The 20,514-nt window shown below is 37.9% G+C and overlaps 2 protein-coding genes and 1 long non-coding RNA gene across 4 annotated transcripts in view; 1 reads left to right on the forward strand and 2 right to left on the reverse strand.

Moving 5' to 3' along the window:
- LOC117540925 (SLAM family member 9-like) overlaps nt 1-20,514 on the forward strand; it is a 133,938-nt gene that overhangs the window by 16,348 nt on the left and 97,076 nt on the right. The gene's annotated exons all lie outside the window — the stretch shown is intronic.
- Nucleotides 2,815-4,312, reverse strand: LOC117540932. Its single transcript, XR_004568243.1, has 3 exons — nt 3,896-4,312; nt 3,737-3,776; nt 2,815-3,249 (listed from the first exon to the last, which is right to left on the reverse strand). It is a non-coding gene; the product is annotated as an uncharacterized LOC117540932 (long non-coding RNA).
- On the reverse strand, nt 4,836-11,572 carry LOC117540929 (SLAM family member 7-like). 2 transcript variants are annotated; one of them, XM_034207886.1, is made up of 4 exons: nt 11,510-11,572; nt 5,740-6,051; nt 5,372-5,653; nt 4,836-5,016 (listed from the first exon to the last, which is right to left on the reverse strand). In XM_034207886.1, exons 1-4 carry the CDS (start codon nt 11,538-11,540, stop codon nt 4,940-4,942), a joined length of 702 nt encoding a protein of 233 aa, XP_034063777.1. In that variant the 5' UTR covers nt 11,541-11,572; the 3' UTR covers nt 4,836-4,939. The 2 variants fall into 2 exon arrangements, with proteins under 2 accessions (XP_034063777.1, XP_034063776.1); XM_034207885.1 differs by lacking the exon at nt 11,510-11,572 and adding an exon at nt 11,032-11,131.

The following is a 20,514-nucleotide window of genomic DNA, read 5'->3' on the forward strand; positions in this document are numbered from 1 at the left end:
ATCAGCAAAACTAGGGGCTGGATCTAATCATCCCTAACTATAAGCTTTATCAAAAAGGAAGGTCTTAAGCGCACTCTTAAAAACGGATAGGGTGTCTGCCGCCCGAACACAAACTGGAAGCTGATTCCACAAATGTGGAGCTTGATAAGAAAAGGCTCTGGCTCCCATTGTACTTTTAGAGACTCTAGGAACAACCAACAACCCTGCATTCTTGGAACGCAATGCCCTAGTAGGACAGTAGGGTATAATGAGTTCTTTAAGGTAAGATGGCGCCTGCCCATTAAGGGCTTTGTAGGCGAGAAGAAGAATTTTAAATTCTATCCTGTGTTCTATAGGGAGCCAGTGTAAGGCAGCCAGAACAGGAGTAATGTGGTCCCTTTTCCTAACTCTGGTTAGTACACGAGCCGCAGCATTTTGAATCAGCTGAAGCGACTTGACTGACTTCTTGGTACACCCTGATAATAAAGAGTTACAATAATCCAGCCTTGAAGTAACAAATGCATGGACTAGTTTCTCTGCATCGTTTTGAGGCAAGATATGCCTGATTTTTGCAATGTTACGTAGATGGAAGTAGGCGGTCCTTGAAATTGATTTTATGTGGGCGTTAAAGGATAAATCCTGATCAAATATAACACCAAGATTCCTTACAGTCTCACTGGAGGCCAAATTAATGCCATCCATAGTTAGTATATCCTTAGATAATTTGTTTCGTAGATTCTTCGGGCCAAGTACAATAACTTCAGTTTTGGTCGTGTTTAACATCAAAAAGTTTAAGGTCATCTACGTTTTTAAGTCCTTAAGGCAGTCTTGAATTTTATTTAGATGATTAATTTCATCAGGCTTGATTGATAAATATAGTTGAGTATCATCCGCATAACAATGAAAGTTTACAGAATGATTCCTTATAATATTGCCTAACGGAAGCATATATAATGTGAACAAAATAGGTCCGAGCACTGAGCCCTGTGGCACTCCATAGCTAACTTTGGTTTGCGTGGAAGATTCATCATTGACACGTACAAACTGAGAGCGTTCAGATAGATAGGACCTAAACCAGTCTAAAGCAGTTCCCTGTATGCCAACTAAGTGCTCTAGTCTTTGCAATAAGATATCATGGTCGATAGTATCAAATGCAGCACTGAGATCGAGCAAAACAAGAATAGAGACACGTCCCTTGTCAGAGGCTATTAGAATGTCATTTGTGACTTTAACCAGAGCTGTCTCTGTGCTATGATGTGTTCTAAAGCCAGACTGAAAAGCTTCAAATAAATCATTGTTTTTAAGTAATCACACAACTGTTTTGCGACCGCTTTCTCAAGAATTTTTGAGAGGAACGGAAGATTAGAAATAGGTCTATAGTTGGCTAAAACCTCTGGATCGAGGTTGTGCTTTTTAAGAAGCGGTTTTATCACTGCTACTTTGAATGATTGTGGAACATAGCCTGATAATAAAGACATATTCATAATATTTAATAAATAAGTGCTAATTAATGGAAAAACTTCCTTCAACAGCTTAGTTGGAATTGGGTCTAACATGCACGTTGATGGTTTAGAAGAGAGAATCATTGAATTTAATTGTTCAAGGTGTATGGCTGAAAAGCATTCTAGTTTACTATCTAGTGTAATATTAGAACTTACGTTTCCGGGAGCTGTTGATAACACTATACTGGTCAAAGGCAAGAGGTCATTAATTTTGTTTCTAAGAGTAACAATTTTATCGTTAAAAAAGCACATAAAATCATTACTACTGAGTGCTATGGGAATAGAAGGCTCAATCGAGCTGTGGCTTTCTGTCAGCCTGGCTACAGTGCTGAAAAGAAATCTTGCATTATTCTTATTCTCATCTATTAATGAAGAGTAGTAAGCTGCTCTCGCTTTACGCAATGCTTTCTTATATTCATTGAGAGTAATATGCCAAATTAAACGAGATTCTTCAAGTTTAGTAGAACGCCATATCCTTTCAAGTTGTCTCGACTTTTGCTTTATTTTGCGGGTTTCGGCATTATGCCATGGAGCTAGTCTATGTTGTTTTATTTTCTTCTTTTTCAAAGGAGCAACAGAGTCTAATTTTATTCGCAGCGCATCTGTAGCACTATCAACAACATGATCAATTTGGGGTGGTGTACATTTTGTATAAGTTTCCTCCCTTACATGCAGACATGCTATCGAGTTAAGTATTGGTGGAATCTCTTCCTTAAATTTGGCTATAGCACTAACAGATAGGTTTCTGCTGCAGGAGCTTTTGACTAATGCTTTGTAGTCTAGTAACAGTACTTCAAAAGTTCCTGACGGACGCCAAAAAAGCCCGAGATTATGGAATTAAACCAATAAATAAAAGCAAGGATAATTGTGTATTATTGGTGAGTAAATAACAGTGTGTTATTTTGAAAAGAATAACAAATTAGAAGGAAAAAAAGATTTTAAAAATACAGATTTCAGTATCCTGAGGCTCTGAGCCCCATTTATTTTCCTCACAGACGGCAACAAAAGTCCGAAATTATACGATTTCAAATAAAAGCAATAACTGTGGCTTGATATTGAGTAAGAACATGTTTTTATGAACCACACAGCTTCCGGTCTTCCTCGACCCGACCGGAGAAAAAGACGTGCTGCAGGCAGTAGAAATACATTGCTTTTAAAATCTTGCTGTGCAACACGAAAAAAAGGGGCAAATCGTGTTGGTGAACACGAATCAATAGATTAAAAATCGTGTTGGTGAACACGAAATGCCGTGAGACTGGGTTGAGTGGCCATGTCGGCAGGCCACATCATGTAGACAGCCAGTCACCCTCTGTGAGGCAGAGTCAGACCCACATTTGCGCAGCGTTGCGTTCACAATACATACATTAAAACAAAAAAAATCCTCAGGCCAGCAGGCCACTTAACAGGCCAGGCCATCGGGAAACCTCCCAGTCCTCCCGATGCCAGTCCGGGCCTGCTTCTGGGTGCAGACACAGGACGTGGTTTAGGATTTTCACACCAAAAGAGGGTAACGTAAAAACAAAGTCCATGGCTCAGTTGCCATAAATCATAATCCCAACAAATGCAGTGTGTGGAATACGACTTGAAATTATTTTTCAAGGACTTGGTGTGGTCTTTTTTACCTCAGCGTACACACTCTCTAGCTGAGCTGTGTTGTCTCAGTGGGTGCTACGGGTCCAGTGTGAGGACCAACCATTGCGTAGGTGGACAGAGACAGAGCTGAATCTTCATCATCTGTTGGATCCTGAGTCCGGGCTGGAGCTCCGAACTGGAACGTCACAAAACATTGATTTACCAAAGGTCATTTGTATAATATTGTATTTTTATGTCATATATTCCTCAAATTCAATACAATTCCATATTATTGACTGCAAAAGTGATAATGGTGTTTAACAAAAATGTAAGATTCTTTTGTATTTTCAGCTAAAAGGCATGACATTTTGGATGTTATTAATCAAAAGCAGAGTAAGGCCAGATAAGCACACACAAAAAAAGCATTTGCACTGCTAACACATACAGTACTTTGCATTTAGAGAAAGACACGGGGAATCAAGGTTTCCCTCTTCCGTTCATTTGTTCTGAGACAAAATATTAAAATGTCTGGTTCTCTTAAAACAGTTATCTGTACGTTACTGTGTTTAACTTTTCACACAGCTATCACACGGTTTGAAATCAAATGTATCTCAAGTGCAGCTTTCCCGTGAGAGGCTTCTGCTCTCAGTATGTGTTGTAGAAGAAAATGCAGAAGTACAAACCACTCGGCTCAGCAGGAAGTCACAGAGCTTTGATTAACGGCTGTGTGACAAAAATAGGAAGCAAAGCTGTGATCATGTTTGTGATATGCATGAAAGAAATGTCACTGTGTCTGCATTATGTTTACGACACCAGCATGAAGAGTTTTAAGAACATGACACCTTTTGAGTTTTAGAAGAAGGAGCATCGTTCCATCAGTGCATCAACTTATGGGAAAACTATATTTAAAAAAAGAAAGAAACAAAACACACACAAGCAAACAACAAATGCACATCACTAAGAAACACAGTGCAGTTTGAATACAGATATTGCCAGACAGAGACTCAGCAGCAGGTTTGGAGAGAAGCATCACGGTGCATCAGGTTAGTCGGACCCAAAGCTTTAAAAGAGCAAGCAGCTCAACCAGAAATGTGAGCAGCAGGACCTGGAACTGCAGGCAGAAGGTGGTGTAGAAAGGAGTCAGGGATAATATACAGTATATAGCAAATACATATATGCAGATACTCTGTGTGCATAGTGATTAGTGTGCTTAGTGTGCATAGTGATTAGTGTGCTTAGTGATTAGTGTGCATAGTGATTAGTGTGCACAGTGATTAGTGTGCATAGTGATTAGTGTGCATAGTGATTAGTGTGCCTAGTGATTAGTGTGCATAGTGATTAGTGTGCACAGCAGGCAATATAACTGTCTGAGGCTCCAGTTATGGATTTAGCTTGTTCTTCATATTCAGTCCAAGTCTGTTTAAATTGTTCAAAATCTAAAATTCAGTCAATTTGTGTTACTTTTCACTCAAAAGTAAAAACAAACCTTGTCTCTTACCGGAGCAGTATCATAAACTGTATTTCCGATAATCACTCTTTTACCTGCAGGTCAGTCAAAACAAAATATATGTGGATTTGCATTAATTTACATTTCATTTTGAGAGCTTCACCTTTAAAGATTATTACCTTTATAACATTTATATGACTTGATCTGCATCTGCATTTAGTCCAGATATTGTGTATGCGTCTAAATTATCTTTTAAAGAGAATATTATAAAGAGTTGCTGTATGAGAGGTTTCAGATATGTTTTATGCTCAATAGACAATGAGGATGTGGAATATGATGAACTTGAATAAAACACTTAATTCCCACAGACAGTAAAACAAAAATAAATGTTTTTGATAAAATGAACACTTAGACTTACTCTTTCGACGACACCAAAGTACTACACCAATGATGGCGAGAATGAGAATTGGGAAGAATACTCCAAAATGATGGGAACAGGGTTTGGTGGGGGAGGAACTGTAAATAAAAGCATAAGCCACATTATAATGCTTGGTTACATTCATAAACTTAGTGTTACTGCATCACATCCTGCCAGACTGTTAGATTTAATTACACAAACATATCTTAGTAGCAGACCTGATCTGTTATAAGAAATAATTGTATTTGTTTGCTTTAACCCTAATATGTTAAACCAAACAGTTATTCAGTTCAATGTGAAACTACCAACCTTCCAAAGGTCACTGATTAAGCAAATGTAAATACCACCTGGCTCTTGTTTGAACAAATGTGTTCTTAAGAAATCTTATGCTGTATGCTCTAAACTCCAAACCGTGTATTATAATCAGTAAGTCATTTTCTCTTTCAGTCTTACCAACAAGCTGGTGGCAGACGTCTTTGATTATTTTGGCGTCGTTGGTCCAGCTGACATGGTTGCTATAGTTACAGTTGATCGAGCCATTTGATTGGTGGACCTGGAGAAAAGTATCAGGGATCCCCTCTGACCGCTCTCCTCCCTCCTGACTGCAGGTTTGGTTGTCACACCTGAAAGTGCTGTTGATGTGAGAGTCCTGTGAGCTGCAGGTCACAGTGAAGCTACAGGAGGAAGAGTTTCTGGAGACAGAGTCCACTGTGAGGAGAGGGAGAGACGCTCGATCTGAGGAGGGAAGGAGCAGGTGAAGAGTTTTAGAAACAAGACCACAGAATCTCTTCATCAGTGTTTAAGAAGGTTAACAAACCTACCTTGAACTTTAATCTTGTATTTAGCTGCTTTTGTTACATCTCCTGAAAGCTTTGTCACTTCAGCAGTATAAACTCCACTGTCTGCCTCTTGGAGAGTCTTCAAGATCACAGAGAAATTGTTCACAGGAAACTCAACCCTTCGAGTGTAATTAGGAAATACATGTGGTTTTTTGCCATTGTCAACTGTTAATACTTTTTTTTTCTCATTAAATGTCCATGAAAAACTAGAAACATCCTGAAGAACATCAGCTGCCGTGACATTCAGAAGCACATCCTCTCCCTTCAGCACAAACACAGTCCCAGCACTGATCCCTGTAAAACAGTAGACACATCATACGGTAAATATCACACACAATATATGGTTATTTGGGTAATACTGAACATTTCTCTATTCCTACTATATGTAATTATAAAATACCTTCATTTTTACGAATAATCAAAGGTTGGAACATATTTTTAAACAAATCTTGGATTAGTTTTGACCCTTAAAGAAGTTTAGAGGAGTTTATCAGGTCAAACTTAGCCAACCTAAATCTCGCTTTTAGTATTTATGTTTCTTTTTCATATCACAAATTATTTCCATTCGGTCTCGTATGAAAAAGAGGGGACTTTCTCACACCTTGCTTATTTTTTCCCCCTTTTTTCCCATACTATTGTTCCCCAGATTTGACAGAGGCGAAGCATTTACTCCTTTTCTACATTAATTTGGTCATAATCTGCCTCAAACCACTTCCTGTGTTTTTCATCTGCTCTGAAGGTTAAAAGTTGCCAGCTCATTGAGTCCTATTGTGAATCCGAAAATGTTGAGAACACCAAAGTGTTATGTTAGAAATGTGTAGTTTGGGTACACAGCACATAGAAACTGCCAGATGCTAACTGGGCAATTTGCACAATCAACATACATATGATTAGCAATGATTACCATAATAATAGCCAATGTGGAATAAATGGTTTGGCCGATTTTGACAATTTTTGAGTTGTTAGTTAAAGTTTCTGTTGTATTTTACATTCACTTACACTGAATATATATATCCTTTACATCACCAGGACCTTTTTGCCTGGGTGAGGTTCCAACAGACATAACTGTATATATAAAAATATCTCAATACAATTTTACATTTAATTAGTATTACTACTTTATTAAATGACAATAAGCAGATAACTAATAATTGTATAGATGTATAAACACTACCTATTTGAAATATCAGTTTAAAAAAAGCATTACGTTTCTAACCTTATATTTTTTAACAACTTTGACTGTGAAAACAAAACAAGTTGATTTTGATTCACATAAATGAAGCTCATAAACGGCAAAGAGAAGTATAACAAACGACTTCATTCTGCAAATGTGTGGTATGCAGAAGTATCACAGCGTTTTGTCAGTTTCCTCTCTGAAAAGGATCATTGCTCATGTTTGAAACCAGCCTGTGTCCATATTCGACATGATTCGACTTTGCCTTTAAAACCGAAAATCCCCTTTATTAAAGCACTTTTTTGTATCTATTTTCCTCTCTCTTAAACACTATTTACATTCCAGGGCTCGATGTTAATTCAATACAATTTCACATTTACATTCAATTTCCAACATAGTCATTATATTCACCCTCGATAATGGCACACATTCCCATCAGAATAAAATCATTTTCAGTCACATACAACAGAACTTTCACATTCTCCGCACTCACCTCTGAAAAATTAAAAAGGGCTACGAAACATGTTTCCCTATTAGTTTGATAAAGTTATTAAATCATATATCCCACGGAAAGGCAAGCTTCCTCGATGCTAACAGTCACATTTGCAATCTACAATAACCTGTCTACCTCCATGTATGTGCAGCTGCTATGTGAAAGTGCCACAAATGTGAGGGCATATCCCTCCTTGACTTATTTTCTGTAAAGCATTTATTTCCTTGGATATATGTTTGCCTTTTTGAATGACATTAGATTTTAATTTTACTGTATTTCTCTGTCGCATTAAAGAAGCCCTATTATGCTTTTCCCTTTTCATTTGTTATATAGGTGTGTGCATGTAAATGGTCTGCAAATAGTCCCTCCAGAGAGAGTTTCTATCACACACCCTCGTTTTGTATTTGCCCCTCTCTTACTCATGCAGGCTTGAACCCTTTGTTGTAACCAGGTTTCAAAGTTAGGCTGGTTGGTTTGTGATGTCATTATCTTCAAACGTTATCTAATTTGCATGTCAATTTGCTTAATATCAAATCAAATCAAATCAAATATATTATAGCCCCAAATCACAAGAAATGCCTCAAAGGGCTGTACAAAGCAAAGACAAAAACAAAATACAAACGTCATAGCATAACAGTTATAAAAACATTACACAACATTATACATCAACATTAGTATTGCATGTGATAAAGGCATGTGACTGAAGTGATGGTAATGTTGAACGCAAACTAGGTGATGGAAATTAGTTTAACTGAGACAGAGAAACTGTCATTCCAGTTGGCTTTGTAGGAAGGAAGCATTTATATTTATATAACTCTTTTCTAACTGCTTTAAAACTCTAGATACTTAATTTAATTTAAGTGCTTTTAGTCATAATAAAAAACATATATTCCAAAGCTAATCTTCCTAAGGTGCAAATGTATATCATGTACTTAGATAAAGTGCTAACTCTGTCAATAACAGCAACAAATAAATGCCCCGACCATCAACAGACACAGAGCATTATGTACACTCAGGGCCGCCCCTCCCTACAGGCCAATCACGCAGGCTGCATGGGGCCCCGCCTTGCGCAGGGGGCCCCGCCCAGAGGGCCTCAGCTGCTGTGCGCAGTTCTCCGCTCAGTTCTCCGCTCAGTTCTCCGCTCAGTTCTCCGCTCAGTTCTCCGCTCAGTTCTCCGCTCAGTTCTCCGCGCACCCCCCGCGAGAGTGAGAGGTGACAAGGGGAGCACGTGTGTAACCCGACACCGTTGCAATGAATCGACATCTGACCAATCACGGCTTTGATACGGCCACTAGTGCAGGTGAAGAGATGTCGGTGAAAAGACAGTTTCAGTCCGGGGCAAGCAAGAGGGGGAAAAAAACCAAACATGAAGAAACTAGAGCATCACTCGAAGGTGGGTTATTGTATGAGTCAAATGTACAACTTGTGAATGTTGTATAAGTCAAATTGCCAATTGCCATATTAACACATCAGCTGCAATTCAGGACATGAAGGAGGCAGTCTCTGCAGAGCATACAGGCTAATGGAGTTGCAGTTATTTCCAGCATTCTTTATTTAACATTCATTCAAGTATGTGATGCCTTTTATCTGCTGATGTACAGGAGGAAGAGAGATACACTGTCTGTTTAGTTGGCTTACATAACAGTTCAAGTTTCCAGCCTAAAAAATATGGAGCATTTTTCGCCCTTATATTCATTTGTATGTCTATTTGCACATTTCATGGTGATGCTCAGCCTCTCCCCTTAAGGCAAGGCAAGTTTATTTATATAGCACCTTTCAACACAAGGCAATTCAAGGTGCTTTACAAAAAAGAAAGACATTCAGACAAAGGCATTTAAAAACAGTAAAAGATAATAAAAGAAACATTAAAAGAAAAAATACATGAATAAAAAGTACATGAATAAAAAGTAAACTTTTACTCCTAACAGTCATCATCATGTCAACCACAACACAGAGAAATACTGATAGAAATGTGTGTGTAGTTGTTGATACATTGCTGACAGAGGGAACTACATTTGAATACAGATTTAAGAAGTATCAGTTTTTGAGCATGTCATAAGCATGTTTTGTCTTGACTATTACAACTATATTATAATAAAACAATATATTTATATTATTGAATTGATTATGATTATTATTATTATTATTAGAAGTAGTTTATTTGCATTAATTATATTTTAATCTTTTTGAGGCTATTTGGCAGGAAATGCAGACGTATTCACCTGTAAATGCATACTGAACGACATACATACACATTTACCATTTACCTCACTGTATAAAAAAGTAACTGTGTTGATAATAATAATAAACAGGAATTATATTTGCAAAGTAGCCTACTTTGTTTCCAAAAACAACTGTCGGTTGGGGGGGGGGGGCCTCACCTCACAATGTCGCTTGGGGCCCCAAGTTGGCCAGGGGCGGCCCTGTCAGTACACTAAATATTCAATCTGAAATGGGTTACAGTTGATACAGTTGTGCTCCATCATCTCAACAGAAAGTGCTTTACCTAACCTATTACAGCAAGTGGTATTTTGCTTGTGTCTTTTCTCAAGTATTTCTGTATTTTTTATAAAGTTTTCATGACAGCAGTTAGAAAATACTTAATATAAATATTCATTTCATTTCAAACCTTTATTTATGCAGGTGAATCTCATTGAGATCATTGATCTCTTTTTCAAGGGTGACCTGCTGCAAGTAGGTTCCACATGAATACATATACATAACAGAAAAACAAAAAGGACATCATACAGCATATTTACAGCGACTAGTTTACATAGCTAGTAACATTTACAGGTTCCAACAGTTTCCGATTGGATAATATACAAATATAAATGCGTCCTTCCTACAGTACAAAGCCAACTGGAATTACAGTTTCTCTGTCTCAGAGACTTTTGGCAAACTGACATGCAAATTAGATACCGTCAGAAATGGATTCAGCGTCCTCAATAACTGCCAAACCAATCCAAGATTTTCCAAATCGGCCAAGAGTTTTTTAGCTATTGTTTACATAGTACGTTTATTTAATTAACACAATTTATTCTAATTGTGCAAATTGCCAAACATATGCAAGTTTTAATCCAGCAGTTTCTATGTGCTGGGGACTACACACTTCTATCATAAAACTTTCCAGGTTCAGGATGTTGGCAACCAGACCATCAAATATACAAAATATGCAAACTACACAAAAACACAATAGTGTTTAATAAAATAAAATGTTAATCTTCGTATGGATCAACATATTCATAAAAGTATAGATACTATTTAATAATTCTAATGACTGGGGATTTTAGTTCAAGTTTCTGCTGTATTTTATATTTACTTAAAATGAAAATATGTTTCCTTCACATCACCAGGACTTTGTTCCTGGGTGTGGTTTTAACCGACATAACTGTATATCAAAAATATCTACATACAATTTTACATTCATTAGTATTACTACTTTATTAAATGACAATAAGTAAATCATTAATAATTGTATACATTTCTAAATACTACCTATTTGAAAAATCTGATTAAAAAAGAATTAACTTTCTAATCTTATATTGTTTAAGTAGTGCTACAATACAACAACTTTGACTGTGAAAACAAAACAAGTTGATGTTCTTACCTTTTGATTCACATAAAGAAAGCTCATAAACGACAAAGAGAAGTGAAACAAACAACTTCATTCTGCAAATGGGTGGTATAATAAAAGTCACAGCGTTTTGTCAGATTCCTCTCAGCAAAGCTTCATTGCTCATGTCTTTGAAACCAGCCTGTCTTCATTCCCATTCCATGCTTCTCATTTAAACCCCTCCTCCCTCCTTTAATCTATTGTACCACCCTGTACAAGACATGACACAAAATATGGCCTTTAAAACACACAACCAGCTTTATTAAAGCACTTTCTTTTAGAGGTTTATATCTTTTTCTCTCTTAAACACTATTTACATTCCAGGACTCGATGTTAATTCAATACAATTTAACATTTACATTCAATTTCCAACATAGTCATTATATTCACCCTCATTAATGGCACACATTCCCATCAGAATAAAATCATTTTCAGTCTCATACAACAGAATTTTCACATTCTCCGCACTCACCTCTGAAAAATGTAAAAGGGCTACGAAACATGTTTCCCTATTAGTTTGATAAAGTTATTAAATCATAAATCCCACAGAAAGGCAAGCTTACAATGCTGACAGTAACAGTTGCAATCTACAATAACCTATCGACATCCATGTATGTGTGCAGCTGCTATGTGAAACTGCCAGTGGGTGCGGAAAGGGCTCTGTTTGGAGAGAGAGAGAGGAGGAAGAAGGAAGCTGACGGCCCGTCCACACAGCGGCGTGCGTTGAAGCTTCTAACGCTTCTGCCCGTTCACTTAGAATGGGGTGACGTCACTTTTAGCCGAACTGCATTTTGGGAAGCGACGTGGAGCGTTGCTGGCGTAGCTGGCGTCAAAAGTTGAGCAATGTTCAACTTTTGACGCCTCGACGGAGGCGTCAGCCGATGAAATCCCGTTTATTCAAATCTGCCAGTACAATCGCTAGCCAATCAAACCGCGTGTATGCTGGGAGAAACTGCGCAGGTCATTTCCTCATATTCAAAAAAATTGAGGGGAAATTCATTGTAGCGGTAGTGAATCACCCGGTGCTGTATGATCAGTCTCTGTTCATCTACCGGGATACAAACCGGAGGAGCGAGGCATGGAGGGAGGAGGCAGAGACAGTGGGTGAAACTGGTAGGTTTTCGCCTGTTTGGGGATTTTATATCCAGTTTACTTCATTTTAACATTGCTATTGCTTTGTATGTCGGGGGCGGGAGATTCATGTGATTGGTTGTTGGTCGTGTTGCTCGCAAAAAATCCCCAAGCTTCAGATACGCCCACCTCCAAGCGTCAACGCACGCTGCTGTGTGGACGCTCCAGGGTCCTTCTCACTTCGGTTAAATTAAATCAATATTGCTTCCCTCACTTGCGTCGTTTCCCTGCGTCTAGTCCCTCCCACCAGGGAAGCATGGAGAGATGCAAGGAATCCACGAGAAGCAGGGAAATTAGTTTTAAGAGCAATGGGACGTCCTTTCCTCCGGAGCGTCACGTGAAGCGACGTCCGTTTGTGATGACGCCGCACAGCTGATCGTCTGACAGCAGCTCTGTCCCCGTTATTTCCACACACCCCCGCCTCTGTTAGTACACATTTACTGACACAAACATTTGTATCATCTGTTGTAGACCCCAATAAATAAAAATAAAATAAGAACTAATTCTCAAAAAAGATAAACGCCATTCTTAAAATGTATAAACGAACATTAGTTGGATTAATATTGATTAGAGTGCACAATAGAAATTAAATAATTGAGAGAAGAAAAAGATATATGTTATCTATCAAAACCCAGTTAGATTAACATTCATTGGATTGCACACTTTGTTTGTTTGTTTGTTTGGATATGTAGCAAATTCACATTTTAAATAGCACTTAATATTTTCAAAAAATGAATAAAATGATTTTTGACCACTTTGTTGTTCAGATATATCACACGTATTTTTCTCCCACGTTACGTTCGTTATGAACGTATTTTAAAGACGTTTATTTTCTACATATCTTTGCCATTTATTGTCTTGCTTATAATAATGATATTAGTCATTTATAAATATCACTTTAAAATACGTTCATAACGAACGTAACGTGGGAGAAAATACGTTTCTAGCTAAACGTAATTGAGAATGCAGTTTAGTTCTGTGGGAACGTACTTTTTAGGAGACAGGGTTGTGGATGCTGGTCACAAATATCCTTAGGCAAAGTAAGGCAAGGCAAGGCAAGGCAAGTTTATTTATATAGCTCTTTTCAACACAAGGCAATTCAAAGTGCTTTACAAAAAATGAAAGAGATTAAGAAAATGGCATTTAAAATCAATCATTAAAAAGAAAAGCTAATAAAATAAACATTAAAAGAAAAAATACATGGATAAAAGTTACAGTGCAGTCAATTAAACATTAAAAGTAACACACTCTTTCACTCTTGTTGGCCTCTTATGATGCTGCTGTCTTTTAATATATCATTATTTCTCTGCCGCTAGTTCGTTCCTCGCAGATTCTTCAGTCTCATCAGCCTCATCCTTCCATCAGTCCCAGTCAACGCCTCCAGCACACTTCCAGTGTCTGGACTCCATATTGAAATTGTCCTGATGCTGTAAGGGTGATGCCCCACACAAAATGACCCCTCTAAAGTCTGAGTGCCAACTGCCAAGGACCTCATATTATGTCTGTCATTAATGTTACATCACCCATTATAACACATTTTTTTCCTTTTTTTCTCTTCTCTTAACTGAATAGTCCTGTCTTTAAGTATAATACAATGTAAAGTCCTTTTCCTGCACCATTTTAAGGCTTCAAAACAGGCATTTTGACTGTATGTGTTTGGAGAAATTACACAATCAATGGCCCAGAATTGTCTTGGTGCTTGAAGAAATACAGACTGGTTAAGCCGGCCAGGTTATATATATATATATATATATATGCCTTTTTTGGAGCCCTTTTTTGCAATATTTATTAAAATGTCACTAGTTTTTTAAATAAACCACTATCCGAGGATAATACAAGCAACCATAAAACACCCTTTAGCTAGAGAGCCATTGAAGCCCATGAATAATTTATCCTTCCACAAATCTTTTCATCCCCTGTATTAATAAAGTCACGTGTTTTCAAATTCAAGTTAAGGCACTATCTGTGCAGAACATTACAAATATTCTTCATTTGCAGTATTTTATTTTAAAAGTATTCAGAAAGACTGCATCAATTATATGCTATATATATATAATATCAATATTGTTAACTTCAACCAAAGTCAATTTAAATAGTGGGCAAAGATGGATTAATTGCCATACATGTGGTGTTTGATATAGTTTACGTTGAATTTCAACTATTTTAGGCAGAAAAACGTATATATATTGACTAAAACTTTTTTTTACAATTTACTATAATTTAGGAAGGTTTTTGTGAGAAATCATTTCAAAGTAAACTTTTTTTCATTTTATATTTAAATTTGAAATGTTTGCACACAACATTATTAATTTATACATTTTTATAATTTAAAAAAAATTATGAATCCATTTATTTTGTTTCCTTGCGGCTGGGGAAGATATATCAGCATGTAGTTCAACATGCAAATATTCTAATGCAAGTAAGTATAAGTATAACATGGAAAAGGAAATAAATTAGGTTTCATAGGAGGATGTGGATTTATTTTCTCTCACCTTGTAAGTGCACAATCAAACAATCTATAATTTAGCTCTGGCCTTCACTCACAAAAAAACATTTTGTTGAATTGGACACATTTTTTGAAAATCTATTGACTGACATGCAATGACTGGGATTGATGGAAGAATCTGTGAGGAATGAACTGGAGCAGAGAAATAATCATATTTTAAAAGACAGCAGATTCATGAGGCCAACCAGAGTGACAGAGTGTGTCAGTGTGCTGAAGGATAGACAGCAATCCAGGCCAGACTCTATAGACTTTACAAGGGGTAAAAATGCTTCTGCCGGATTACTGACTGGAAGTATTGCTGATATCATATCTACCATATCCTCTTAAAATACTCTGTCCAACAATATCAGTCTCATGAAGAAAGGTGTGTTAACGCTTATTCAAAATAGCAGAGAAACATGCATTCTTGTTCTCAGGAGGGGACATTGACAGAGGAGTACTGGAAAAGTACACAGTAAGTACTTCATAGTACTTGTGGGGGTAGTTTCAGTAGTGAGTCCAACAGGATCAATCTCACGAAGAACTTAATGGCAACAAGAAATAATTCCCTCATCAAACTTAGCAGAAGTGGCTGGATTGTGTTCTCAGCGGGGGACTTTGACAGAGATTCCTCAAACAATACACAGTAAAGGTACTTCAATGTATTGTTAGTAGTATGCTAACTAATACAAAGTCAATCAGTATCAATTTCATTAAGAACTAATGGTAAAATTATATTTGTATCATTCATCAAAGATAGCAGAAAAACATGCATTATGGAGGGGACTTTGACAGAGGATTACTCACAAAGTAAACAGTCAAAGTTCTTCATTTTATTTCTGGTAGAAGTCAAACTAGTACCGAGTCCAACAGTGTCGCGTTGTGATAGCTAAATTCCCCTTGTTTATAATAATCACCGGTCCTTCAGCAGGATACTGTAGTGATTCAAGGTGTGATTTTACGAGTGCTTTTGTTTTGAAATCACTTCAGTGAGTTTCGCCTCGCGCCTCGCTCAAAGGACCATTTGACCATTTAGTAAGGTCAAAAGCAAAAAGCAAAAACGCCTCTCAGACGCTCTTCCGTTTACGTGTCTAATAAAGAAAAACAATTGGACGGTAGATACACGGATTACTTCCCCATGCAGGCTGCAGCCCACACTGTTTGGTTTGTGATGTCCTTATCGTCAAACGTCATCTCATTTGCATGTCAGTTTGCCTAAAGTCACGGAGACAGAGAAACTGTCATGCAGTTAGCTTTGTAGGAAGGACGCATTTATATTTATATAAGTATTTTCTGACTGCTTTAAAACGCAAGATATTTAATTTGTCAGTGCTTTTAGTAATAACAATCATATATTCCAAAAATAATCTTTCTAAGGTGCAAATGTACATCATGTACTTACATAAAGTGCTAACTCTGTCAATAACAGCAACAAATAAGTGCCCACACCATCAACAGATACAGAGCATTATGTAGGCTACACTAAATATTCAATCTGAAACGTGTTTACATCACAGTTGTGTTAAATCATCTTAACAGGAAGTGCTTTACCTAACCTATTACAGCAAGTGGTCATTTGTTTGTGTCTTTTCTCAAGTATTTCTGTATTTTTTATAAAGTCTTCATGACCGTGTCGTGGGAGTTCAGGGAGTTCAGGATGCTCTGGTACCCAGGCTGGAGGGTTTGAAGATGGGCGTGGTCTTCGTCTTGGCTACTTTGTCGAAGAAGGCGACATCCGCTACGTATTTGCCTGATGGGGAGAGAGAGAGACTACTGGGGGAAACTGTGGCGCAGTGGGTTAGTGCGTTGGTGTTCGGATCAGGGGAGCACAGGTTAAAACCCCATTGCAGTGAGCAGTGGCGGCGCCAGGGTATGGCTGGGGTAGGCTACAGGTTAATTTAATTCCCATAGTCAGTGCTGTAAACCCATTGTTCTCATCAACGTCCCCATTTGATCCAGCTTCCTTAAAAATCATCCTTATACCCTTAATACATAATCTGGTAAGGGCTAGTCCACATGTATAACAAAGTGCTTTAACAATGGATATGAGAAACATTAATACAATGTTACAGTAAAAGAGATTAAGTATAATAAAGTAACATTGTCCAGGATGTATGTAATTGTACAAATCCATTTAAAGCCATTTAAAAAGTCAGATCAGTTTTTGGATAAGGTAAAAAAGAAAATACAGAAATTATGGGAATTTGTATTTATTCAATTTGTTTGGCTTTGTCAGCAAATGGTCATCCACCCTCAGTTTTTTTGTTTTCCTCAAAGTTTTCCTTTACATTTACTGTGTTTGAGGCATCATTTGGTTTACACAACTGTTACTATTTGTTCTGCATGAATTATTGCACCAAACAACAGTATATTTTTGAAGACTTGAACAATCTTTATATGAAGAACATACATACATCTCTACATAGAGCAAAAAGACGAGTGTGCTTTAGATAAAGCGCCACATGTTGGTTGGACAAAGTGGCTTGAACTATAAGTGAAGTGTTTGCCATTTGGTGCAAAAGTTAGGTTTTGGTAAGTGTTTCTGTAGTTTTGGGTGCAGGGCGACATCCAAAGTGCAAAACACCTCGTTATTCATGCACAATCTTGCAAGAATAAGGAGGTGTTTTGCACTTTGGGTGTGTGGTTTTGAGAATTGTGTTTTGAGAAAATAAGCCCTGTAAACATTGTCTTAATCTTAACCCCTTAAAATACATTGTCATTTCATATCTAGCTTTCCTTTTTAAAATGCTATGTTCATTATATTGTTGTATTGACACTAAATGGTAAAGCATCTTATCTTTCAACATGGCCAAAAGGCACTTTACAAATGATAAATGAGGTGTATAAATACTCACAGAGGAAGTGCTCCTGCAATTGAAAGAATATTGCCGCCTGCTGGCTGACCTCAACAAGTGCAGCGGGTAATGTCTCCTCATTTCAACAGCCAGGAGGGGGCACTGGACAACATTTCCTTCAGTTATATCAGTATTCAAATATTTATTCAAATGTATGAATGCAGTTACTGTTTACCAGAGTTACTGAATAACTAGTGCCACCGTTTATTTGCCAACCTTCAGAGCCATGGTGAAAGATTCAAACAACATTGGAGTAGTTTGTGGGGGTATTATAACCTAGTAGATCAAGTAGAAACCGACTAAAAATGTATTAAAATGTGGCCCATCAGGAGGTTAAACATTGCCCCTTTCTGGTTTGAACTGGAGTCTTGTATCCGGAAAGTGTCAGACGAATTCAGCGTCCTCCATAACGCTCAAAACATCCAATATTGTCAAATTAATGCTAGACAGAATCACTGAAAGAAAGATATATTCTTTAAGAAATGCAAACTTCATGATATTCAGAAGCAGGTCTCTAAACTCTCTTTGACCCCATGTCTGAGTTTCCCCATCAACTAGGACGCCGAGGCCTAACAGGAAGGTAGTGGATAAGTGAGAAAAACGACAAATAAATATGCAAGGGACGAAACACAGAGCTGGTGAGAAAAGCCTGCAGAGAGGGAGAACTTTCTAGAGTTTCTAAGGGATAATTAAAACAGAAGTAAGTCCTCAAACAGAAGCCAAAAGCACTTCCTGACCCTGACACACACACACACACACACACACACACACACACACACACACACACACACACACACACACACACACACACACACACACACACACACACACACACCACACACACACACACACACACACACACACACACACACACACACACACACACACACACACACACACCCCGTTCTCTCTCAGGCTTGACTAACCATATATGATGCATATCACATGTCCCCGTTTAGAGGTAGTGTTTGGTGAGATCAAACGTACAAAACTGAAGTGATCCACATCAGTAGACCATATTGAGGTTTGAAAAGGCCCATCTAGGGATGACACACACACACACACACTCACATCACACTAAAGTCATGCTCATGTCTCCTGCTGACCACGATGTGACTGACTCACTGTGACACCTCTAAAGATACTCTTTAATCATGAGGGACGTGTTTTCTTAGTAGAGAACATTTACTGACATGTGCACAGAAAGATAGAAATCACCCGGACGTTTCTCACTTATCTCACTTAGAATGTCCCTATAATCTATTTCAATTAAGATCTCCTTTATTAATCTACAAGGGGAAATTCCGTTTTTGACTCTGGTGTTTTTTACAGATGTACAAATAGGCCCGAAATGTACACACACATGTACAAACAGGAACTTGGCAATTATTATTGCCCAAGGACACCTCAGCAGTGCCCAGTAGGTGAACCGACACCTCTCCAACTACCAGTCCAGACTCTGTGGTTTTGGTCTGATCGAAACTTGATTCAAGCGACCCTGTAAAAAGTACAATACCGTCCCCATTTGATCCAGCTTCCTTAAAAATCATCCTTATGCCCTTAATACATAATCTGGTAAGGGCTAGTCCACTTGTATAACAAAGTGCTTTAACAATTGATATGAGAAACATGAATACAATGTTACAGTAAAATAGATGAAGTATAATAAAGTAACATTGTCCAGGATGTATATAATTGTACAAATCAATTTAAAGCCGGTTTAAAAAGTCAGATCAGTTTTTGGTTAAAAAGGAAATACAGATGTTGTGGGAATTTTTTTTTATTCGATTTTTTTGGCCTTTTCAACAAATGGTCATCCACCCTCAGTTGCAAGTTTAGATGTAGGAACTGCAAGAATAGATATTTTTGCCGTTTTGAAGTCATCGCCCTTCTTATTTTAGTGACCTAAAATAAAAGAGGCAGGGATGACTGTGCTTGTGTCGGAATGAGTCAAGACAACCACACGCAGAATCAGAATCCGATTACCTTTAATAGTCCCACAGAGGGGGAAATGTACGTTGTTACAGCAGAAAAAGAGCCACAGACAGCTTAATGTTACATGTTACTACACTGAACAAAAATATAAACGCAACACTTTTGTTATTGCTTCCATTTTTCATGAGATGAACTCAAAGATCTAAAACATTTTCTATATACACAAAATAACCATTTCTCTCAAATATTGTTCACAAATCTGAAAAAATCTGTGATAGTGAGCACTTCTCCTTTGCCGAGATAATCCATCCCACCTCACAGGTGTGGCATATCAAGATGCTGATTAGACAGCATGATTATTGCACAGGTGTGCCTTAGGCTGGCCACAATAAAAGGCCACTCTGAAACGTGCAGTTTTGCTTTATTGGGGGGGTCTGGGGGGGTCCGAAAACCAGTCAGTATCTGGTGTGAGGGGTAGGGGTAGGGTTAGGGGGAGCAAAAACAAAAGTGTTGCGTTTATATTTTTGTTCAGTGTATGTTACATGCATTAAAAAGTACTCAGATAAAAAAAAGTTATGATATAATAAAAAATATAATAAAAAATTAAAAGTTACGCAATTTACAAAATACACATCCTGTAACAGTTCTTAGGATTTAGCAGCAGGTATATATTGCACAGTTATTAACGGCATATATATATATATCCCTATATGTTGCACATATAGCACATATTGCACATAGTTGGTTGGTATACAGTAAGGGGTGTGTCTGTATTGTGGTGTGTGTAGGGGGGGGGTCTACTAGGGGCTGTGCTGGTCTGGCTGCTGCAGGAAGGACCTGCGGTATCTCTCTGAGACAGCAGGGGTGCAGCAGCCTGTCGCTGAAGGAGCTGCACAGTGAGGACAGGGTGTCCTGGAGGGGGTGGGACACATTGTCCAGCACGGAGGATAGCTTGCCTGCCATTCTCCTGTCTCCCACCCCCTCCACAGTGTCCAGAGGACAGAGCTTCCTTACCAGTCTGTTCAGTCTCTTCCTGTCAGCAGCCGAGATGCTGCTGCCCCAGCAGGCCAC

This window comes from Gymnodraco acuticeps, unplaced genomic scaffold (genome assembly GCF_902827175.1).
Source record: "Gymnodraco acuticeps unplaced genomic scaffold, fGymAcu1.1, whole genome shotgun sequence".
Classification (NCBI taxonomy): domain Eukaryota; kingdom Metazoa; phylum Chordata; class Actinopteri; order Perciformes; family Bathydraconidae; genus Gymnodraco; species Gymnodraco acuticeps.